General features: G+C 50.3%; 1 protein-coding gene across 3 annotated transcripts in view; it reads right to left on the bottom strand.

Annotated features, from left to right (window-relative positions):
- GALNT14 (polypeptide N-acetylgalactosaminyltransferase 14) overlaps window positions 1-24,660 on the bottom strand; it is a 202,617-nt gene that overhangs the window by 47,586 nt on the left and 130,371 nt on the right. For all 3 annotated transcript variants that reach the window (XM_079109966.1, XM_079109968.1, XM_079109967.1), the window contains one exon: window positions 1,408-1,506. In XM_079109966.1, the coding sequence (XP_078966092.1) occupies window positions 1,408-1,506 (99 nt within the window). The remainder of the gene's footprint in view (window positions 1-1,407; window positions 1,507-24,660) is intronic.

The following is a 24,660-nucleotide window of genomic DNA, read 5'->3' as shown; positions in this document are numbered from 1 at the left end:
TATACATTGAGACTCCTGGTGACACCCAATAGTGACCTCATACACTGTCTTGCTGGGAAATCAAATTTGAATCCGGTGACTTATGGTGTCAATGTGGAAACCAGGACAGGGCCAGGGGCTGCTGGATGCAGACAGCTATCAAGTGCCAAGGACATCTGGGCAACAGACAGAGCATCTCTTGCATGCCTAGGCAGGTCCCTCCTGTATTTCCAAGGGATGCACTGAGCATGTGCAATGGACATGCAGCACTCAGTGACAGGTGGAGCCGAAGGCTTGGCGCCTCCCTCCAGGGTGAGCTCTGCTGAGCTCTCTTCCCTTCACCTGGAACTTGCCACTGCACCTGGTCCCTCTGGTGTGCAGGGAGAGATGAGGAGTGTGGCTGGTTTGAGAAAGGTGACAAGGGACTTTGCTGTGCTTGGTGCTCTCTGTGGCCCACATTCATCTTATTTCTTCTCGGTGGCATCAGGGACCATCTGAGATGCTGCCTAGCGAATGGAGATGGCCTCCATGAAGTCATGTGGTGCAGGCCTTGCCTTAGGACCCCCTTAGTTGTAAAGTGGGCTTAGCTATGGCCTCCCCACCTCCTCAGCTGCATTCAGAAGGTCTGTTTGAGAGTGAGCAGAACCTGGGGCTCAGTTGCCCTCCCTGCCAACTACAAGGCAGGTGCTGTCGGGGACCTGCATGAGGAAGGGTAGGGCAGCTGACATGGAGGGAGGGGTGTGGAGTGGGAGAAGGCTGAAATCGCCAAGGCCTCTGATAAGCTGGGGAGGGACCCTGGCCAGGCCTCCTGGGTGCCAGCGGTGTTCTGGGAGTTCTGCTGGGCTAGCTCTGGGGCTGGACCACGTGAAAAACCACACTTGGGCCACACATCCATAGCAGAGCAAGAGCACAACCCGAGAGTGCCAGACAGGCCAGAGGGACAACAGAGACCCGAGGCAGACCGCCAGGAAGCGAGCATCAGTGAGGACCAGGGGCTACTCTGATCCATGCCACCATCGCCCGGTGGGTGGGAGGGAGGCTGTGGAGAGTGGGTTACAGGGAGGGGCAGTGCTTGGCAGACCTGGGTTCTGATCCCAGGTGGATGATGGGGTGGAGTTTGTCCTTAGCATCTCTGGACATGAGTTTCTCCATCAGTTGGGAAAGTTCTGGAGACAGTTTGGCAAGGGCTTTGGGACCAGTTCCTCTGCTCACTCTCTATAAGCTGCCTCGATTTGCCCAACACCACAGACCTCTGACTTTGTCTTTGTAAATGGGGTGATGGCTTCTCTCCTGGTATATAAGTGCCCAGCGTGTAGTCAGAAGGGCCCAGTCCTCTTACCGGGCACTGACTCAGTGAGCAGACAGATCCTCACCAAGGAGGGACCCACGCTGCAGCCCAGATGAGGAAGGAGAGGGAGGCTGCCTTACCTGCGGATGGTTCTGAGCAGGGTGGAGCGGGCCTCATTGTGGAAGGTGATGATGATGCTGGTGGGCGGGAGGTCTTTGCAGTACACCAGCAGTGCGCACCTGGAAAGGAAAGGTGTGAGATGTGGAAGACCCTTAGGGGCAGAGCAGACCAGAGATCCTGGGACTGCAGGCATCAGGGTGGCCACCAGGAGGGACAGAGGCCTGGCCTCTGGCAGGGCCTCCCCAGCTACTTAGCACTGGGTCAGCCCCAGGATCTCACCTGACCCAATGGGGAGCCAGAGAGCTCCTGGAATGACTGAAGCTGAATTTCCATCACCCTGGGAGAACTTGGGCTTTGGAGCCAAATGAAATTCGGATACAGTAAACACAGGTGGCCTTCCATGCACACCTGAGTTAGTGCACAGTGGTTCATAGGCACTGCATAAACTCAGCTCTGAGTCTTGGGCTCTGCCCCTCTGTCTGTGCTCTTCTGGCTTTCCCGTTCACGCCACTGGCCAGAGGGCAGATCTCAGCGGCAGCCTCATGGTGTTGTGTTCTGGGACGGCAGCTTCTGCCTACCACACCGTGTTGAGCCCTGGGCTCCTGCCACACACTCCTTAGATCTGGCAGGCTTAAAGAGGCAGCGCGCCTGAAGCCCCAGTGTAAGCCATCAAGCCCCATCTTGAAAAAGTGTTCACTTCCGCATGCCCAGGATTATTTTGTATGACAATTACATCTGGGGTAATTTCAATTTAATACCTCGCTGCAAGTGAAAATTGTAGCCTGCAGTCCGAAAATGACTATAATAATGGAAATAAACCCGCCAAGTGAGGCTGGTGCCACCAGGGGCCATCACTGGGTAAATGCTGCCTCCTGTTTTGCTATTTCAGGGTCACCCAATTTTGTACAGGGGTGGGGGCGTTGAGAGAGGAAGTAAATAACAGATGTTTGGGGAGTCAGACAGTGGCTCTCATTTTTCCCTGGGCTTTTAATTCTCCAGAGATCAAGAGGTGGGTTTCCAGGGGGTGGAGTCCTCTGAAATTGTTGTCAAACTTTTTGGGCAAATGTGCATTTCACCCTCCAGCCCCCCACCGGGAAGATGGTTCAGTTTTTCACTAGATTCTAAAAGAAGTCTGTGGCATAAAACAATCAGGATTCTCTGCCCTTGATTAACAGCCCTGCCTCCCTGCAGTCACTTTGATATCTCTGAGGCGTTTGATGGAGGGGAGCAAACACTGAAGGTTCGTAGGGTTGGCACAGAACTTATTCAGAGAAAGCAGGCTGTCAGGCTCAGGAGAAGTATCTATAAGGGACCAGGAGTCGGGAAGGAGGCCCCAGGGGAAAAGACGGTGGAAAGGGTAAGTCATGGCCTGCAGGCCTCCCTGACTGGCCCACCTCCCACCACCTCACCACATCCTGCCAACCCCATCTCCTGACTCTACCCTGCCTTGCACCCCCAAAACCCCAGCTCAGGCAGTCTAACCCCCACTGCATTCCACTGCAGCAGCCTCCTATCCAATCTGCCTGCAGGCCTGTTGCCCACCACATACTCCACCAGGCCTCCTCTGGCTTGAAGCTCCTCAGTGGTTCCTGATGTGTGCCGCCTGGCTCCCTATCGCGGCCTTCAGACTCTTCTCAACTGGAGTCTCATACGCAGCCACTGCTCATGCGACATGAATCACTATTATCAAACTTTCCTCCACCTGAAGAAGCTCCCCTTCATCGCTCACTACTCAGAGCAAACAGCCTGTCTGCTGAGAAGTCAGTCCATACTCCCCTGGGTTGGCAATGACCTGTCCTCTGTGTTCTCGTCATCTGTACACATCTGTTTTCTAGCATTTCTCATGCTGAGACTGTCTCCTCATTTTGACTACGAATTTTTCTAGGGAAGGTCTCATGACTCTGTTTATTTCTATGTTCCCAGGACAAGGTTTAAGTACACCAGACACACATTTAGGGAGAAAGAAGGTCGGGAAATCATTCCTAGGTCAGTAGAGGTCTTAGCCTTTTGTGTTTTTATAAGATGTGGTAGCCAGCCACCCAGATGGCTTCCAGGGATTCCCACCTTCTGGTCTTCATGTCCTTGCACAGCCCCCTTCCACACTGAATCAGGCAGCTTCTATGACCAATAGGAGCTGGTGGATGTGACAGTAAGTGACTTCCAAGTTCAATCATAGAAGCCCTGCAGTCTCTGCCTTGGCCCCTTGGCCACATGGAGGGAAGCTAGCTGTCATGCTGTGAGGATGCCCCAAGCAGCCCTGCAGAGAGGCCCACGAGGAGAGAAACTAAGGCCACCTGCCCACACTGGCACCAACCTGTCAGCCATTTGAAGGAGCCACCTGAGAAGAGGACCCACCCCTTCCCGCCAAACCTTTTGATGACAGCACTACGGCAGACTTCAGACTGCAGCCTAAAGTGTCAGCACCACCCAGACAAGCTGCTCCAAATTCCTGAAGCAGGGACACAGTGAAGAAGACCCAGGACTCTTGTTTTGTGCTAAGTTTAAGGGGGAGAGGGAGCATCTGTTGTGTATTGGAACCATTCTGGAAAGCAGGATGGAGGTTTCTTAGAAAATCTGGAATGGAACCACCATTTGACCCAGTCATCCCACTCTTCAGTTCATGTCCAAAGGACTTAAAATCAGCACACTACATTGATGGAGCCACATCAATGTTTATAGCAGCTCAATTCACAATTGCCAAGCTATGGTAGCAACCTAGGTGTCCTTCAACAGATGAATGGATAAAGAGAATGTGGTACATATACACAATGGAATATTATTCAGCCATTAAGAAAAACTAAATTATGGCATCTGCAGGTAAACAGATGGAACTGGAGACTATCATGCTAAGTGAAATAAACCAGCCCCCAAAAAACCAAAGGCCAAATGGTCTCTCTGATATGTGGATGCTAACCCATAACAAGGGAGGGGTAGAAAGAGGAAGAATAGAAGCTCACTGGATTAGATAAAGGGGAATGAAGAAAAGGAAGGGGGGATGGGAATGGACATAAATTTCCTATCCTTATAAATGAATACACAACCAGTGTAACTCCACAGCATGTACACCCACAAGAATGGAATCCCAATTAGAATAGGTTAGACTCCATGTATGTGTAAAATGTCAAAAATACACTCTACTGTCACGTATATATAAAGAACAACAATGAAAAAGAAACTATTATAAAAAGGGAGGGAAATGCTATGAATCAGCCCCAGGGAGAGGCCTTGGAATTGCCTGCCTTTGGACACAGCCCAGACTCTGAGCTAGGCACAGTGGGAGGGAGGAGGGCAGACGGGCTTGGGCCCTTGGTGGATTGCAAGAAGGGGCTGGAGAGGCCCGGGCAGCAGGGACAGCTGTGGACATGCTCAGCACCATGAGGATGAGCTGGAGGTTAGGGGATGCCATCTCTGAAAAGGAAATAATAAGCTGGGGAGCCCTCAGAGCCTTCTGATCTCATTCCGAGACAGGCAGAGAAAAGAGACCCAGAGCAAACAAACTCAGAAGGCAGACACTGCCAGGACCCGGATGTACCCGGCGGCCATGCCCAAGCTCCTCCTGGCTGCTGTGGCCCCAGGGAAGAGGCTACAAAGCATCTCTGAGCACTGCCTTGGGACTGGCTCCTTCCACATGCTACCAGGCAGAGGGTTCCCAAGTCCCACTCTTCTGATGCAGGTTATTCAGGAGAAAGCTGGAGCAAGATGATAGTATTGGGAGTTATTATCTGCTTAAAGAGATTTGGGGGACAGAGGCTGCTTGTTCTGTCTTGGAGGTGCTAGCTGGGAAGTCAAGTATATCAATGTATAGTGACAGAAACTTGCATACAACAGGGGTGGAATCGTCTGGAAGGGTAAGGAAGGCAGAGAAGGAGGTGCTGGATCTCACAGGGTAAGGCAGGTGCTAGACAGACAGGGAATGGAATACAGTAGGGACTGTGAGTGAATCACCCGCCTCTCCAGCCTGTGGGGTATTTATCTGTGAAAGGGGGCTGGCCCAAAGCTCTTCAGCTAAGTGTCTAAGTGTCACACAGCACTGACAATCAGCAGCCTGACTGCAGCAGAAGTTCAGGAAACATGCGGATTTGTAAATACCACTTTGCAGCTGAGGGTTAACTGTGTCATGTGGCACCTACGAATTCACTATTCTCAGTCTCAGTTTCTTCATCCAGAAAATGGAGAAGACAAACCTCAAGTTGAAGAATTTTCCTCCTAGATTATTAATATATTAGGTAGTTGTTTTAGTCAGCTTTTGTGTCACTGGGACCAAAATACGCAGCAAGAACAACTGAGAGGAGGAAACATTTGACTCACAGAATCAGAGGTCTCAGTGATCAGAAGGCCAACACCATTTCTCTGGGTTCAAGATGAGGCAGAACATATTGGGGGAAGGGTGGTAGAGGCAGGAGGGAGGGGCCCCAGGGCAGATGAACCTTTCCAGTGCACAACTCCAGAGACCCATCTCATCCTCTATAGTTACCACTCAGTCCATTTCAACTAGGATGGACTGATTAGGATATGGCTCTCATAATCTAATCATCTCACCTCTGAATATGCCTGCATTAACACAGGAGCTTTTGAGAAACACCTTAGGTTCAAGCCAAGCAGATGCTTCACAAATAGGAACTATCATTATTTCTAACCTCAGTCCAAATCTGCAGTTGACTGCCTGCCTATGCAGCACAGTCAGGTCTTTCAAGTACTGGAAAGGTGTCTTGGGTGAGTGGTTCTATCCTGTTCCAACAGCAGGTAAGGGGCATTGGGGACAAGAGGAGGGGAGGGCTCAAAGAATGAAGCATCGATGTTAGTGAGAGGAACCTGGGTCTGCTGCATGGATTTGAATCTGGATCTGCTGAGAACTGCCTGATGCCCTTGGGCATGTCATTTATCCTCTCTGAGCCTCAATGTTGCTGCCTGTATAATGTGGATGAACCCCTCCCCTCCTCCCTCCCAAGTTTGCTGTGAAGTCTGCAGACAATGCACAATGAACACCTGGTACTCAGTAGGCATCAAATAAATGGGAGCTAGAATTGTTGTCCCTACAAGAGAGCCGAGGGGCCGCAGCAGCCCCTGGGCGGTGTGCATTAACTGGAATCACAAGCTCACAGGGTAGAAAATGAAGGGACTTTGGAGATGACCCAGTTCAACCCCCTGAACTGGGCAGAACTAGTAACTCAGCAAGTATTGGTTGGAGACTAGCCCGGAAGCCCAGGAGCTCCCCAGCCCACACGGGCCCAGGAGGGCAGGCAGCAGGGTGGTGTCTCACACTCAGGACCCCACGGGACTGCCCTGCCCCGCTGCAGCTCCTGGAGCCCAGACTCACCCGTTGCATCAACTGACTGTCACAGCAGCAGGTGGGAACCTCCCTCTGCAGGGGAGGTAAGGTGAGGCAGAACTCACTTTAGGTCACAGCATGGCAGGTTGTGTGCATGACAAGAGGGGACTCCAAAGCTGGTGCTCATCCCGAGTGTCTCCCTGATGCAAGGCAAGGAGCCCAGGGCACTGTGCTGGCTGGGCCCATCAGCCTCTGAGCGCTGGACACAGTCACCTGCCATACTAGGCCTGGCCCACTGCCTAGTCGGGAATGAGCACTGAGCTCTCACAAAAGGCCTTGAGGTTGAGAAAGATCCTTAATGCAGGACGCCAAGAGGAGAGTCAGCCCAGACAGTGGGCTTTCTGCGGGAGGGATTGAAAAGACGAATCCAACAGCGAGCTCTCTCAGGGCACGGGGGAATAGAGAAGGCGGCCAACACGCAGCCCTGGCGCCAGCAGAGAAAGCATGTTGATAATTTATTAAAGATTCAGGGGCTTTATGGAAGAGAAGAGCTGGTGAGCAGGAGGATCAGCGTGGGGGTGGGATGCCAAACCCATCTCCTGCAACCTGGAGGCAGGCAGGCGTTGGCTGGGTGGGGGAACAGGCTGGGGTGCAGGAGGACTGACACGGCAGTTACCCATGACACATGGCTCTAAGGCGATTTCTAACACGTGGTTTCTTGTTCTCATCAAAGAAAGACTCGGTGGAGACCCTTGATTTCGCTACGTTGGGGTCGGCTCAACTTCCCAGACCACCAACATCCAGAGCATCCAGTGCCACTGACTGGCCAGAGATGCTTCCAGAGAGGTGTTCTGAGATGCTAATCCAGGACCTGGGGAGGACAAGCCCCACACTCAGCCACTACCTCCTACCTACTCAGGCACACAAATATGTGACCACATGGGTCCGTCAGAAACCTCACAGTGACCCCTGCTGTCAGTTATGGTAGTCCTGTAATGATGCACAGGCTCATAAAATGCTACGGCAGCCTGGGAAAGAGAGGATGATGATTATCGCATTTATCCCCATTCTGTCAGTGAGCAATTGGGGCTCCTGGTGGTCCACAGCTCGCCTGCTGGGGCTGGGGCCAGGACCCAGGAGCTGTGACTCTCTGGACACGTGGTCTTCCTCTAGCTGCATGCTGCATCCATGGAAGAAAAGACTTGCTCATGAATTATAAACATTCAGAATTTTATTCTCGAGCATAAAAGCAGGAGGGAGTGATGGAGAGGCAGACTGCTAACTGAGACAGAGGGGAAGCACCGTTTTCACTAAGATGTAAAAGGAGCCACAGTGGCTCCTCCAGGATTGACAATGGCCCTGAGTCTTGAAGTAGGGCTCTGGTGTCCTGGAGGGGAGACAGAGGACAGTTATTGAATGGGGGAAGATCACACCGTAGGTAGCATGACCTACTGGGAATCAAACAGGCCTGGGTGAGGAAGTCTTGGCTTGAACCCTAGCTTCTGGGGAGCTCGCCAGTGACTTTCCTGCTCTATGTAGTCCCTGGTTTATGGCAGTGACACTATCCACCTTGTGGAGTGTGTTTAAATTACACTTGTGGGGCCCTCACCACCAGGTGCTGCACAGAGCGCCTCAAATATTTAATGCTCACAGCAGCTTGAAGAGGGGCTACTGTTCTACAGACTCACTTCAGGAGACTGAGGCACAGGCAGACCAACTCACTACAGCTAGCAAAGGGGACTGGAGCTCAGGCCTGCTGGACTCCAGGGTCTCTGTGCCATGCTGCAATGCCTTCCTGCTAGGGTGGTCCCGGTTGTTACTTAGGTCCATTCAGCACCCCTGCACCCTGTGGGGGTGCCTATAGACCCACATTCAAATCATCATTCAGAGAAGCACTTTCTACTGAGTTCTCAAAACAAGCAGATGCCCAGGAGGGAAGAACAGGCTCCTGCTCTTGCAAAGGAAGATGGGGAAAATACTGGCTGAGCCAACACAGGGACATCCTGACAAGGGTTTCTGCATGATGCCCAACTGAAGCCTGGCAGGGCAGGGAGGATGTGCCCACAGAAAGGCCCTGGGTGGGATGGTGTATGAACATCTGGTCCTGATCAGAAATCAGGATTTCCTGCCAATTCCTGCACTTCCAGCATACGCTGCAGAGGTCAGACGCAGGCCATGGAAATGAATAAGCTATCTTCTCTGCATGCTCCGTTTTCCTCGACTTCACAGCCAGAGAGGCAACAAGAAACACAGGTTAGGGGTGGGACTAACTTCCGGGGGGAGAGCTCTGTGTCCCCCAGGGAGTGACACTGTGGATCCTTGGTGCAGGCGGGTGGCACACATGCTTCATCTCTTGTCACTCCCTCTGCCATCTGTTCTAGCCCAGTGGAAGCCTCACAGACGTCACTGTCTCCTCCTTCCTCACGACCACCACCCCACTCAGGGGTGAGGAAGAAGGGACATGGGGAGCTCTCAGCCGGCATCAATCTGCTCAGAACAGGGAGCAGAGAACTTGCTACTACTTGCCTTTAGAAGCACAGATTTCATTTTTAGAGCTGAGAACATCTAATCCACCCCCAGCTCTGTTCTATGTAAGGACACCTGCTCTCCGCTAGGAGGAAAGGGAAGATGAATAAAACCGTACAAAACGCCAACTCTGTGGCTGACCTCTTAGGTTCAAACCCAACTCCTCAGAAGGGAAAAATGCAAGCAGTATAAAAAGTATGACAACTGTAAAATCAGAAATTCCTTTTAATCTCATTTCATGGGCAACACTGATACACTGCAAGGCATGAAATTTTTATTTCATGTCAATTTTATTGGGATTTCACATGCAGATTAATTTGTTCATCCACATAAACACGAACGGCTCCCACTTCCAGCCTTAACACTTCCCTCGCTCAGCGTTGCCGAAACCCTGTGTCTCATAAAAGACACTTAAATTAGTGCTGAGATTTGCTCTCCCATTACAATGCCCCATTTTTAGCATGTTATTAAATTCCAGTATACTTGGACAGGAATAAGTGGGTCCAAGCAAAGAGGTGAACTGCTTACGAGCTCTGTTGGGCACGATGATGGACAGCTTCTAAAACCTCACCTCCTTGTAGAACCCTCTTGTCTGAGTGTGGGCTGAACCTGTTGATTTGCTTCAAAAGAGCAGAATATGCCTAAGTAGGGGGACACCACAAGACTGGCGTGTGCACTTTGGCAAAGCCAGCTGCCATGATGGACAGCCCCATGTGGCAAGGACCTGCACCGTGACAACAGCCATGTGGAAGACAGTCCCCCTGGAGTCAGGCCCTGAGATGACTACAGCTCCAGAGGATTCCTTGATAGCAGTTTGGGAGGGAGACTGAAGCAGAGGACTCACCTAAGCCACGCCTGACCCACAGAAACTGTGAGATGATGTTTTAAGCCATTAAGTTCTTTTGTTCTGTTTTGTGTTCAATACTGGGGACTGAACTCAGGAGCACTCAACCACTAAGCCACATCCCCAACCCTGTTTTGCATTTTAGTTAGAGACAGGGTCTCACTGAGTTGCTTAGGGCCTTGCTAAGTAGCTAAGGCTGGCTTTGAACTTGCCATCTCCTGTCTCAGCCTTCCAAGCCGCTGGGATTATAGGCATGTGCCACAGTGCTCCAGCCTTATCATTAGGTTTTGAGGTAATTTGTTACACATCATAGATAACAAAGCTGGGGCACCCTTAGCTACCTAAAAAAAAAGTTCAGCAGGGTTACTCATGTGCCTGGATGGAAGAGCCATTGATTGCATCCCGATCCTTCCTCCTCCCCCAGATTCCCCGTGGGACGCTTTGTTCACACCCTGCAGCCTCCATTACAAGACGACGCTAGGGGAGGGAGGCCATGGCGCTCCTGCATTAGAGGGGAGTCACTATTTGAGTGACCATCTTCTCCTGGGGATAGTACTTAACTAGTACCTTTCCACAAGCATCGGGGAGAAGTTAATTTGTTCCACGGGATGGCTGTCCTAGTGCTTTAGGGTTAAATTCTCTTGTAGAAGCCCAGAGTCAAAAGGGGGTCCTAGGCATTAACACAGACATTCCTCCATTCTCTGAGCACAAGTTCATTTTGCAGGGCACGTGGTCTCAGGGCCGGCCAATTCAGGACAACACATGCATGCCCTTCACATGCCACCACTCTGTTCTTGGTTGAGTCTCTCTCAACCAAGCTGACTTCAAGTCTGCAGTTCACTTCTTGCTCCTTGGAGGACCCTTCCTGGTGTTTTAGCTGCCTACTTCTGGTAGCATCCGATTCTTAAGAAAGGCGACACCTTGACCTTCTAGGGCGTTCCCACTGTCTGATTAATTGCAGGCTGCCCATCAGATAATCTGCTAGTCCTTTCTCCTGGCAATGTAAGAGCCCATGAGGAGGTCTGTCCTGACACGCTGGGAAGCTAAATAGAAAAGAGGGACATTACAATTTGAGACCTTGTTGTCCAGAATCTCTTAAAGGCTCAGTATCTTTTATTTTTGAACCACCAGCAGCTAGAAGACTTTTCTGCCTTTGGCACCAAGCAAACTCCTGGGTTGTTGCAATACTAGACTAGGAGGGGACACATAGATCCCCAGTTAAGTCCCTATACTGCAATCTGCTGGACAGTATCTGCAGATGTCTATGCACATTTGGTGAATAAAGTAGAAAAGGGTCAAGTAAGTTTGGCAAATGCTAAATGCTCAATACTGGATTATATTTTTTTCATGATTCACTACTGCACACTAACCTGTTAAAAGTTCTGAAGAGTTCTGCTAGCCTATTCTTTACCAAGCTTCTGCTCCCAAACCTTATATCCACCCCTGCATCCCTTCCCCTTACACTCTTTCCTATTTATTAGCACACAACTCTTTACACATAATTTGCATTCAAATACTTAGTGGCCATGTTTAGTGAAGTACCACACAGTCCACAAAAGAGAATTTTGTGGGACAGCAGTTTAGAAACACTGGCTCCTCCTGCTTCCTTTTTTACAGTCAGGGAGACTGGGAGCAGTGAGCCCTCTGGTGGCAGGGCTAAGCTTGCCTGGTTCTTGGCAACTGAACTTGCTGTTTCCTTAAGACATCCAGGCTTGGGGACCCCACCCAACGGCACACAGAGGCTCCAGGTCCAGCCCACATGGGATTACTGGGCACTTCTGCCTTCTACCACACTCTGCTCCTAGAATGCTCTGATCAAGGTCCCTGTTCCTTCTCCATGTTGCTCATCCAATGGAAACTGCAGTCTTTCTCTTACTTGGTATGGAGGGTGGCACCTTCTATTAAGCATTCAGTTCTCTGCCCTCAGCGTGGCTCTCCTCTTTATAGGCTGTTTCCTCTGGGCTTTTCTTTTCCTTCCCTCATCTTAAATTTTGGGTTTTGCATAAAACTCTGAGGCCCTCCTTTCAATTTTCTTCCTCTCTGGATCATCTTACTGTCTGTAAGTCTTCCATTCCCCATCTGTTTGCTAATGACAACTAACCTACATACTAATGCACACCTTCCCCTGGATGTCCCTATGAATGACTTGGTCACCCACCTTCTGTCTCCTACACCTTGGCCAAGACTGCTGGCCCTCTGAGCTCTCCAGCTCTGCATGTCCCATGTGCCCAATCTCAAGACATATTCTCCCCCCCTGCTCCCTCCCCCCCACATTCAATCCAGTTAAACCTGGTGTTGTCAAACCTTCTTCCTTATCTCTCCATCTGGCTGTTTCTCCACATTTCCATCATATTTTTTCTAAATGACTGCAGCAACTTCCTGTCTTTACCCCTTTCTAATCTATCCTATGTGCTGCAGATGGAATTATCTTTCTAAAACTATCATTTATAGCTTTCTATGCTGCTTAACACAAAATAAAGTTGAGACTCCTAATCATGGTTTACCATCCTTGCATGACCTGGACTCCGTATCCTCTGACCCCTGCCTGCTGCACCCTCAAAGCACCAGTCACACTCTGCTTAACCTGCTTTGTCCCCTCTAGACCTTTGCAAGTGCCACCTCTTCCCTCTGTGTGTGAAATGCACTCTGCTCTCTTCCAAACCCTGGCTATTTTTTCCCTCTTCTAATCGTGGCTTGGAAGTTACATCCCCTGGGAGGCTTTTCTCCATCTCCCGAGCCTTTCCACTGTGCTTCTCTAGGATCATGCATTGAACCCCATTGCTGTAATTTATTACCAAGTGTTGTGAAATTACTTTTCTGTCTCCTCTACTGACTGCAGCTGCAATGAAGGCAAAGACTTATTTGTGGCTGTAACCCCAGTACCTGGCATGGTGACTAAACACAGCAGACACACAATAATGTCTGAAGAATGAGGGGACAAGTGGGGTGGAAGCAGGTGAGGTTTCCATGTGGCCAACACTAGGGGGGGGTGCATATCCTCCGCCATGCCATGGGTGACACCAGCACGAGGGAGCTACAGAGAATGAGGGTCAAGGTCAGGAAGGCAGCAGAGATCAAGCAAGTCAGAGAAACTGCACAGCCCAGAAGCTGGGGAGCCACCGTGAGGAGAGGAAACATGGGTGAAAGCTGTCCTGGGAGAATATCTGGGACAGCACCCTAGGCTTTCTCTGTTAGGAACAGTCACTGGATTTAAAAGGCAGGAATGTTCTTGTTTACCCAAGTCCCAGGAAAGGTGAACAATGCTTCCCTAGTGAGGAGAGGCTGAATTCCATCTGACTATGGTGCAGATACTCTCTCCCTGACAAGCACGTCTGGGGTGGTGGCCACTGGCCACCAGCAGCTACTGAGACACTGGCAATGTGTCTCCTCTGAATGGAGAGATGCCGGAAGCATAGAATACACACGAGTTTTCAAGGACTTGGTGTGAAGAAGAATGTAAAATAATTCACTCATTTGTTTTTACTTTGATTGCATGTGGAAATGTTAACATCTGGATATGTTGGAGTAAATAAAATAAATTAAGAAAATTAATTTCACTTGCTTCTTTTACTTTTTTTAAACGTGACCCACAGAAAAATTTTAATTACACATATGGCTCATGTCTATTTCTACTGGACACTGTTGTTCTAAGTCATCGCTGAACTTCAGTTTGTACGTACGTTAAAATGCCAACATGAGTATCAGGCAACCGTTTCCAGGTATTGGATTTTGTTTTTTGTAAGAATAAAATGGAAACATTATAGAAACCATTATTAGGTTTGCAACATTTTATCTGTAGCAAAGGATATATTTTTAAAAATTCCATCATCTACCATCATCATTACATAAAAGAAAGGGTGTTTAAATACCAGAAAAGGCTACAATCTCAGAATAACTAATAGCCTTTTAAATTGTAAAGTTTAGCTTTAAGGAAATGTCCCTCATTATCTCCTCTGTCTCCTGGCTCCATGGATGGGACTGCACTAATTTACCAACTGGTATCTGAAAGCACAGTTCAAGGGTGTGTTCCATGAACTCAAGTTGCACCTTTGACGGCCCGTGCCCAGCAGATGGTATAAATACCAGCAGAAGACAGGACAGCTCCTACTCTTTGTTCTGGGACCAGCAGACCCATCTCTGTTCTCGGTGCTGCTGATGCTCACTAGTGGGGGTGGCTTTTGTAATCTCTGGCCCCAGGCTAGATTCTGGGCACCTCTGCTGCCTTTGTAGGCAGGTGCAGTCTGGGCTTGGAATGCCCACTTGACTTAGAGGATGCAGACCTACTCCTCTGGCTGCATGAGACCGTTTAGAAATGACCATTGCTCCACTGTGCACCAGCTTCCCTTTGCTATCCCAGACAACTAATTTTGGTCTCTTTATGTTGACCAGCCCCTTGGAAATGAGTGGGATACTGAGTCCGGGAGGAGGCTGTGGGGAAGGGGCAGCTCCTTCTCCCCAGGCAGACCTGCACAGCTCTCCAGATGTTGTGAAGAGGCTCCTCTTGGGATCTTGCCAGGACCTGTATCAGCTGGTACCAACACCATCTAGATAGCAGCAGAGTGGATGTGAGCATGTGTGTGCGTGCACATGCATGTGCAAAGGAGAGTACTCTTCAAAGGCAAAGGCAGAACCCGGCTGGGACCGGAGAGCATGGAGGTGAGCCAAGACTTATTTTTGAACTGTTTCCTGAAAAAGATTCCTCAGCATCTGGGACCAGGGCTCGTTCATGTCTTATTTTAGCCTGGCTTGGATCACATTACACAACAGTAATCATAGATAACACTTACTGCATCCTCACTCTGTCTCAGGTGTTCTTCCCAGAGCGCTAAATCTGCACAATAGCTCTCCGAGGTAGGTGCTGCGATTCCTCCTCTCACTGTGGAGGGGGCTCTGTGGTTGGAGGCAGTGAGCAGCAGAGGCAGTCTGGCTCCCTGTTCTGTGTTTCCCCCGCTCCATCCAGGGGCCCTCCAGGACCATCTGGAGACCCTGACTCTAAACCCTATTTCATATTGGCCTTTCTCTCTGTTGTATGTTTTGAAAACTGGAAATTTCTAGAAAGTTGAAAAATCATGGGGCTGAAGGTCCCTCACCTGCTTAAGAATGACATCCCTTGACCATCCCTGACACTATTTCATGACATTTCCCAGGCTCTCCAGCGAAAGGCTTAGAGGAGTCACTCCCTTCCTTTGGGAAGTGAGAGGAAACGTCGTCACACAGAAGCAGCTGAGAGCAGAAGGGTGGCAGGTGATTCCAGGGAGGGGCCTGACGTGGCACCTCCAGCTCAGCCGTGGTCTGCATGGGGGTCGAGAGTCTGACACCTCTTCTCCAGGGACCCAACAGTGTGCCCTTCAGGAAGGTCTCCGAAGAGGTGAAAAGCAAAGACTCCTACTTCTCCTGCCGTCACCCCTCTTCCGAGTCAACCCTGCCCCAGAATCTGCCTCTTTCATCGTTTGCTTCTCCCCAAGCCTGCCCCGTGCCCTGGGTCTGTCACATCTTCCTGATGATTCTTCGGGCCTACAGCCTGACCTCCAGCCCATTCCTCCCACCTTCTCCCAGCACACTGCTTTCCCCACGTGACCTCCTCACCTTCAGGTGTAGTAGACGCCAACCTCTGCCATCTGGTTCACTCCCTCAGTGGCGCCCTGGGTCACAACCTTCACACACCTCCCGGGTCCTGCTGCTTCCCTTGGGGCACCTTCCATCACACTTCCCGTGGGCTGCCTCATGCTTCTTTTCTCCTCTCCACATAGCTGTCCATCTTCCTAGTTAGATATGCCTTCCTGCGGGCCAGGTCCCATTCCTACGGCTTGACAGTCCCAGGGGCAAGTTATTCAACCTACTGGAGTCAGTTTCCTCATCTCTAAATCCAGGATCACAGCAAAGTTGCGACGCTTCACCTAGAGCACATATATAAGGTGCCTACCACATGTCAGGGGCACAGGATGATCAATAAGTGTTTGCCGATTATGGTCCCGGATTTATGAGCGAACACGAGAATTCTTTGTGGAGTGAAGGTGGCTTTAAATTTCCTCTGATTTGATTTTCTCCTCTGTCTGAGGATTCATTCCCACTCCTGCATGCTCAAATGTTGTTTTCAATAGATAACTCAAGAATGCATCTAGGAAGGTGCTCTCTGGACCTCCATTCACTGGGTTGATAGTGTTGAATGAAGTTTGAGGGGCAGGCACTGTGCTGGACTCTGGAGACACAGATAAGTCAGTGTCCCTGCCCCATGTCACTCAAGGCTTGGGAGGAGACAGAGGTAAACCGGTGCTCACAACACAAGGTGGCATCAGAGTACAGAGGAGGTGCCAACTCAGGCCAAGTCTGGAAAGGGGACCTTCCACTTAGATTCCTGAAGGATGATGGAGTGTCCAAAAAGAGAGCACCAAGAATAAAGGAGGCCCCAAGCCTTAGGGCACACAGCACACTTGGGAAACAAGCCCGGCTTGCCTCCTGGGTGGGGTGGAGAAAAGACAGGGCCCTGAGCCAACTGCAGGTGAAGGGTGCCCAGTGAGAAGCAGTCAGTCTACATTTGACAAGCTCTTGGTGGCTGAGGCAGGAGCACAGAACGGGGCAGGCACCCAGGAGGGCAGTAAGGGCTGCCTCGGTCACTCAGGCAGGAGAGAAGGGCAGAGCTTAGCAGCAAGCGCAGGGACCCAGAGGATTCAGGACACAGGCTGAACAGCAGGAGGGTGACAGGGGATGACTCCATGGATTTGGGCTTGGGTCAAAAGGTGAACAGTGGAGCCTGCCTGGGTCAGAGCAGATCTCGGCACACAGGAACCTGGTGCCTAGAGGTGGCCCAGGCGGGCTCGGCGAGGCTTGGGGTAAGAGGCAGAGGAAGCGTCCACAGGATGGACCAAGGAGAGGCAGGGAGGAGGAAAGGATGCAGAGACAGCATGTCTGGTCTGGCAGCCTCGGGGCGATTGTGAGGGTCGGTCAAGGTCAGAGGTAAGAGCACCTTAGCTACAATAAAGCTTCAGTCAACAGGGACACCAGGGCACCCAGAGACCTCGCCCTCTCCAGCACGGAGTCCCTGGCTGACCGAGGGATGGGGCCCCTGCAGGGCCCTCCCTCCACTCGTCACGTAGGGGCTCCTCAGCTGGGTTTCCAGCCTCCGCAGGCCTCACGTGGCCCTCCTCGCCATCCCACTGTCTGTCACCATAGCGGGCTCGGGGCCTCCGCGCCACAGCTTCTCCCACCCACAGCTGTCATCTCCTCTCCTGCTCTTTTCATCTCCTGTCAAACACATTTTGTACTTGCTGGACCCGGGCCCTAAATCACTCCTCCGGCTGGCCTTGCTTCCATCCTCAGTATCTTTCAAGTGCAAACTTCACCAGACATGGTGTCACAATTGCCTCATCACTTATTTTGCTTTCCAGTTTTTAAAGTCAGTTTGACATTCAGGCAAGCGGAATGCTCGGTGCCAGGAGCAATCCCAGGCCTGCCAGGCCCCATGCACATCACCTGCCCCACCTGGTTTTCAGCTCAAGTGCGCCCTGCCGGAGCCACACCCCTACTCGGAGGTGGGCAGCAGGTGCTGAACCAGGACCTTTCCAAGCTCAGGTGCCTCCATCCCCTCTTCCTCCAGCTCCAGACCTGCCCCCTCTGCCCCGCTTCCCTGATGTGCTTTCCTGGTATCAGCGAAGCAACAGAAGGATCAAGGGGCCTGATGCCAATGCTGGTCCTGATGCTAAAACTAAGCAGGCTACTCACGGGCGTAGCCGACAGTCACTGGGTGCTTACTAGAGATTAAAGACAGTGCTCAGTGTTTGACATGGGTTATTTCACCTCCCTCTGGGTACCGTTATTGTCCCCATTTTACAGATAAAGAAATGGAGTCTGGGGAATTTATGTAATTCAGGGGGACCAGCAAAGAGGCAGAGATGTTTTGCCTCGAAGCTTCCAGAGGTAGAAGACTTAGTTGTACCTTAGTCAACCAGTTCACTGATCTGGGCCTCAGCATCCTTCCCTGAAATGGCCATGACCCTTCACCCAAAAGGTTACTGTGGACATCATGAGAAAGAGATGGGAAAGCCCTTCGTAAAGTCCTGCATACATACAAGGCGTGGGCGGTCTAATTCTAAGGACTTGCTGTACGGTTCACCCTTTTATTCAGGAGCTGCCCCTAGTGCTCTGGTCCCAACCCTGAGCATCATCAGGACTTCCTCACGCTAATTCTACCAGCCCCACTGCATCTGTCATTTGAAGCACATGCCTTACAGCGCCAGCCATGGGTCCTTTGAAGTACTGGGAAGAAGTGGTAATGGACATGACAGTGTTCTGAGTTTTAACGGGAAGAAGCTTGTGCCAGCTCCCTCTTCTAGACTGAAAAACTCAGACAGGTGACCAGTGTGTGCAGTCAAGCTGCCATCCGTGAGGTGTGCCAGCTCCAGGAACAACCGCCCTGGTGCTTTCAGCAGATCCCAGGCTTTCAGACAACCGAGAAGACGTCAAACCAGCCGACCCCTGTATCTCAGGCTGGGCGGGCTCTGGTGACCTCCACGGCATGGAAGGCATGGTGGAGCTGGGCTGGCACGCAGAAATGGACAGGGCATAAGTAGAAAAGGACAGCTGTACTGGCTCTGCAGAACCCTGGAGTCCTGTTAGGAAGGCAAGTGTGCGAGGGGAAGATTCATCCAGGGCCCAGGGGCAGGGCACCATGTTTCTGGAAGTAGCTTCCAACCTGATTCCACTCCTAAGCCAGTGCCCCCATGTTCTTACTGGCAGAAGTGTGTACAAAACCAGCAGTCAGAGCTGGAAGTGGTCTTAATAGCTGTCTCTGATTTCTTACATGTGCCGAAGTGGACACCAGGGAGCTAGAGGGGTTGCTGGGTGTTATCTTAGAAAGACTTGGATCTCTTGATGCTCAGCCTGGTCATTTTTCTCCCCTTATCTTATTACACTGCCTCAAAAATGTTGGAAAACATGTCAAAAAATAACCAGAAGAGAAACAGGTTGCAGAAGGACTTAGAGCCAGGCTTAGTGTCTAGTTCTTGGGCAAAGGGCATAGACAGATGGAAAGAGAAAGGGCAAAACACTTCATCAGGCACGAGGCTGGCCAACAGCTGATGAAAAAGTATTTGTCAGGACCTGGCAAGTGCAGAACACAACAAGATACCATGACTCAGCTTCTAGCAGGGCTACAATGGAAGACTCAGACAATAGCAAGTGATTGACAACCAAGTTGGAGCAACTGGAACTCTGCCACAACCACTTTGTGAAATGTGGGACAGTGTTTCTGAAAGCTTCTAGGAACACCCTACAGAAATACATGTGCATGTTACCAAAAGACAAGTGGAAGATTAATCACAGAACTCTACACCTAAGAACTCCAAATAGAAAAACCCCAAATAAGGACTAATTGTTGAATAGTCCTATCAATTGTAATATATCCATAGCATACAGAGGAATACTATACAGCAATCAAAATGAACCAACCATGTCTTGCAAAATGTGACTGAATTTTACTCACCTAATTTTGAAGAAAGCAAGACACACAGAATATAATGTGAAATTTCATTTACATAAAGTTCAAACACAAGCAACATTAATCCATACCATTTGAAGCCATGCTAGTATTACTCAGGTGGGTACCAATGGGGCAAGGCAGAGTGGCTTCTGGAAAAGGCTAATGTTCTTTTCCTTAATTTAGGAAAAAGGAACATGGGTTGTATTCTCTTTGGAAAAATTCTTTAAGCTGCACACATAGGAAGTGTGTCCTTTCTGTATATATTATAGTTCAATAAAAAATTTACTTAAGAAAAAATGAAGAGGGATTTTGGTCTTGGGGCAAATTTTGATCTTGGAGGAGGATTTCAAAAGCCATGGAACTGGAAGGATACAACGCAGTTCATCAACGAGGCAAGATCCACCCCCAAAATCAGCAATACTGTCCTCTCACCCCCCCTCCGCAGCACTAAAGAGACCACGGGGTATAGAGAGCAAACGTTCCTCAGTCCTCTTCCTCTGCCATTTAAAAATGTACACCCAAACCAAATTTTTAAAAAGACAAAAGAAGAGAACCAATGCCACATTTTCCTTGGTGTTACTAAACCCCTGAGCTCACGGGCCAGGGCATATCTTCAAGGTTGGCCTTAGGGAACATGCCTGCTGTGGGAAATAATCCATAAGGTGGGGATGTACCAAGGGCCTGGGAAGGGCAGTAAGGTAGGTCTTAAACATCCAGCTGGGGGATTTACTCATGTAGAGAATCTACATTTCATGAGGGCAAATTTTCAGTGTACCTTTCTACTGATAGACCCCTGATAGTCTTCAGCTCAATGATTTGTAGAATGCATTCCTCATGACGAATATTTCAGCTTTTCATTCTGGCACTGAACATAGGTCTACTTCTCTTTCCACACTTCTTTCCTTTGCTTTGTTGTACAGATAACGTGAAATGAGGGAGGCAAAACCTCAGGGAGAAAGAAGGGAAATCTGTCCCCAGAACCAAGGCCCCTTGATACCTTTCAAAGAGGTTGTTCTCCAGTTGCCTAATCATTAGGATTTGGCCCAGAATACCAGATGACTCTTTTTTTGGAACTGGGGATTGAACCCAGGCATGCTTTGCCACTGAGCTACCTCCCCAGCCCTTTCTATTTATTTTGAGACAGGATCTTGCTGGCCTAGACAGGCCTTGAACTTGGGATCCTCCTGCTTCAGCCTCCTGACTTGCTCGGATTATAGGTATGTGCCACCACACCCAGCCAGGTGACACTCTTTATTTCATCAGATGATTAAACGCTATTTTTGTGCCTCTAGACAAAACTAAAATGTATTTAATTATCAAACTATCAAAATGGGGAAAACCAGGATCCTCTGTATCATTCATTTTCCTTGCTCCAAAGTATAAGTCCAAGACACACTTCCTCCCTCTCCGTCAAGGAACTTGGGCATAAACGGGGTTTTATATTTGTGATAGAAGGGAAAAAAATACGTGGACTTAGAATCTGAATTTGATTTTAAGTTTCAGCTAAGCGTTGATTAGCTGTGTGGTCTTGGAGTCTTAACCTCCCTAAACCTGAGTTTTCTCACCTAGTTGTGTGGTTAATCTCTAGTCTTGCTGTCATGCCCAGTTTCTGCAGACTGCCTGCCCTAGTGCTCAGCCCCGAAACGCAGCAGCTGGCTCAGGGGTGAAGGACAGACCCCTTTTCCCATTCCCTGACAATTCTTGCTTCTCACCTCTCCCATCTTGCTGGGAAACAAACTCTTCAGATTCAGGGGGGGTGCCCCACTGTGGATCCTGGTATCTCCATGCCCAAGCTCTACCCCTTGGGTCAACCCCAAGTCAGTCCAAGCTTGGTTTGGCACTGCTGCCCTTTGGGGGAGGGACCGCCTCGGCTGTCTGGCCCCGTTTTGCTCGGTCTCATGTCTGTTCCCTCTCCCCTCTAAGGAGATCCTGTAAGGTGATGTTGGACATGGAGCTGCTGCTCAGGGCATCTCCCAAGTTGCTGTGGCCATGAGGCAATGGCAGCCAAACATGCCTCCAAGTTTTCTTTCCAGAATGTTCTTTCCCACTTTTCCCCTCCATCACCCCATACTCAAGTAAATTCAACTGATTCCTAAAAACCACTGTGGTTCTGATACTTCCCAATATTTCCTTATGTTCTTCTCCTCACATGGAATGCCTGCCACCTGGTAAAATCCTAATTCCAGCCCAAATGCCATCTTCTTCAAAAAGCCTCAGCTTCTGATTCACATGGAGATCCTCCTGCGCAGGCCAGCCTAGGCCATTCTGTCATTTCCTCAGGAAAGTTTCCAGCTCCTGTACTTTACTCCACAACCAAGATAGAAACAGCCACACCAAAATCACACCAAATACCCTGATCAGGGCAGGGGATGGGTGTCTGGTCACGTGAGCAAGAAGTCAGTGCATTAACATGGGAATCAAGGGGGTGTGGACTCGATGCAACCCATAAAGAACATCAGGAACCTGTCCCATGTGGATTTCTCCCACTAGACCAACAAGCTTGTAGTGGGTGGGGCCAATTCCTAACACAGATTTTGGCATGTGGCAAATGCCTGGTCAATGTGTTCATTGAATGAATAAATGAGTGGATGAATAAATACATGAGACACACAAGGCAAGGCAAAGTTGGTGGAATTCGGTAGTAAACAGGGTGCAAGAAAACAAATTGGCTAAGGCAGTTTGTCCCAATGAATTCCCCTCAGCAGGTGTACCTGTCTGCTCCCCTTTGGGAGGCTGAGGGGTTGCCCCTTGAGAAATCTCCCTGAAAATCAGAGCAGGCAGTGGCAGGAGGGGCCAGCAGGCTCAGTGTTCAAGGCATCAGGGGATCCGATGGAGAAGAACCCTGACCCAGAGGCACCCGCCACCCCAGCCCAGGGCAGGTCTTTCTGTCTCACCTGGAGAGAAGGATCCAGGGGCCCTGTAAGTGGCAGTGCAAACCGCTGCCCAGGTCCCCCGACTCCAGCCTACTGCAGGATCACTTCCAGGATGTCTTGAATCTCCTCCTGCTGTTCCCATCCTCCCGTAGGACAAACTGAACTCTGAGATGCTCCTCAGTGAAGCACACCCAGAGCCACTTTCAATGGGTTCACATCCAGGATTGAAAAATGGCGCACTGGAGGGACCAGAAAGTAGCAGATAGGGATAGCTTGTTTGCAAAAGCTAAGTGTCTGTGATGGGTTTCCCCTCCCCTCCCCTCGGCCTTGATGCGGAATCACTACGCTATGCTGAGCTAGTGGAATAGCCCTGACTCTCAGGGAATATGAACATTTTTTACGCTCAGCCGTTCCAGCCGTAAAGATTTTTATCCTATTACTGCTAAGTGACGAGCACAAGGAGAGAAATGATGATGATCTTTGGCAGTCATTCCAACCGAGTAAATACAAGGAGGGAGACGCGTGCTGGGAGCCCGGGCCACGGCCCCTTCATTTCCCAGGATGAAAAGGAGCAAAGGAAAAATGTCTTTCTGGTGAGATCTATTGAAGTGTGGAATTTTCCCTCCAGGCAAGCAATGGGCGCCCCACTGTTCGCACCATTTAGCACCACACTGGACCAAGGCAGGGAGAATGTTCCAGAAGGGAGCAGGCAGACCCAGCCAGGCCAGGGAGGTGACCTAATGAGGCTTCCCCAGCTCCATCTCAGTGCAGCTCACTGCTCAAAGGCTCTGTCCACCCTGCCACTTGCTCCCCGTCATCCAAGCAACCCCATAATAGGCATTGCTAGGCAACAGCAAAAATATACATTGGTTTTATTGAAATATTTCCCCCTGCTTGAGTCTCCATCTGATGGCTTCTTGTTTGCCAGATATTTTATGTGTTACTGGGATGATGGCAAATCCAGCTGTTGCCACCAGTACAGGGTGAGGGGGTAGGGTCCTCCTGGAAAAGGAGGACTGTATATCAGAGCAGCCACTGCTTTATAAACCACAGAGCTCGCTCTGGGGTCCTCTGGGACTTGTCCCAGTAGAAGCTGCTCTTCCTGACACTGAAACCACTCTGCATGGCACAACACTATGTCCCAACTCCCATATGACACATGCAGTTACATTTTATTCATCTCTGACTCCACGGGACCAGGGCCAAGAGGTGGAAACTGAACACTGGTGTTGGGGAGTGGGGATCAGGGGGCCTCATTTTTCTGTTCAGTTGAAGTGGGACGGGAGTGGAAGACCATGGGTACACACCTGGACTGGGAAGACCAACCACAGAGGGACGCATCCATCCACATCTGTGAGGCAACTCACAGAACAATAAACCTTTGAGGTTATCTTATCAGATGGAAGGAGCTAGAACGTGGAAAAAGCCACTCTGGTTCCCTCATTCCCACTCCTCTCACAGGGCCTGTGCTGGGAATGAGACCAAGCAGGGACAAAAGTAGGAGCTGGGCCTGGTTCCAGCGGCTCGGAAGGCCGAGGCAGGCGGATGGTAAGTTCAAAGCCGGCCTCAGCACTGTAGCAAGGTCCTAAGCAACTCAGTGAGACCCTGTCTCTAAATAAAATATGAAATATAAAAAAGGGCTGGGGATGTGGTTCAGTGGTTGAGCGCCCCTGGGTTCAATCCCCAGTACCAAAAAAAAAAAAGTAGGAACAGGTTCCAGCCCTGGGATTGTGAAAATCACAGCAAACACGATATAAGGAGTAGGCTGGGGGCGTGGGAAGGGTGTCAGCTCTGCGTGTGAATGAGGGGACCAGCTGCAGAAACTTGGTAACTCACACTGGATGTCACATCACCCACTACCCACCCCCTGCGTCTTGTTCACCCTGAGAAAGGGGAAGTCCAAGCCTGCCCCAAAGCCACCTTCTTCCATCCTCGCCTCAGTCCTCCCGCACTCTAGACAAACCCGCCTGCCTGCTGCAGGCCACGGACTCCCGGGGCTCAGGGGCAGGGGAGAGGCTGCTGTTCTACCGAACACAGAATGAAGCCCCTGGGCTTTTCTGGCCGACTCATGCCAGGAAGGCGCCAATGCATCTGGCGATTCAATCAGCACAGAGGGCTGTTGGGTGAGAACTTCCACAGCCCCCTCTCCTCTGCCACACGGCAGCTTCCGATTCCTCAGCAATTCACCCCGCTCCCGCCTCTCGGCAGCGCCTCCTCTAATGCTCGGCTAATAGTTCTCTGTTTCAGGCGCTGTCCAAACGCTTCCTATAAATCAGAATCCAATTA

The sequence above is a fragment of the Sciurus vulgaris genome (genome assembly GCF_902686455.1).
Source record: "Sciurus vulgaris genome assembly, chromosome: 14".
In the NCBI taxonomy this organism is placed as follows: domain Eukaryota; kingdom Metazoa; phylum Chordata; class Mammalia; order Rodentia; family Sciuridae; genus Sciurus; species Sciurus vulgaris.
Note: the sequence above shows the minus strand (reverse complement) of the source record. Positions and strands in the feature narration are given on the sequence as shown.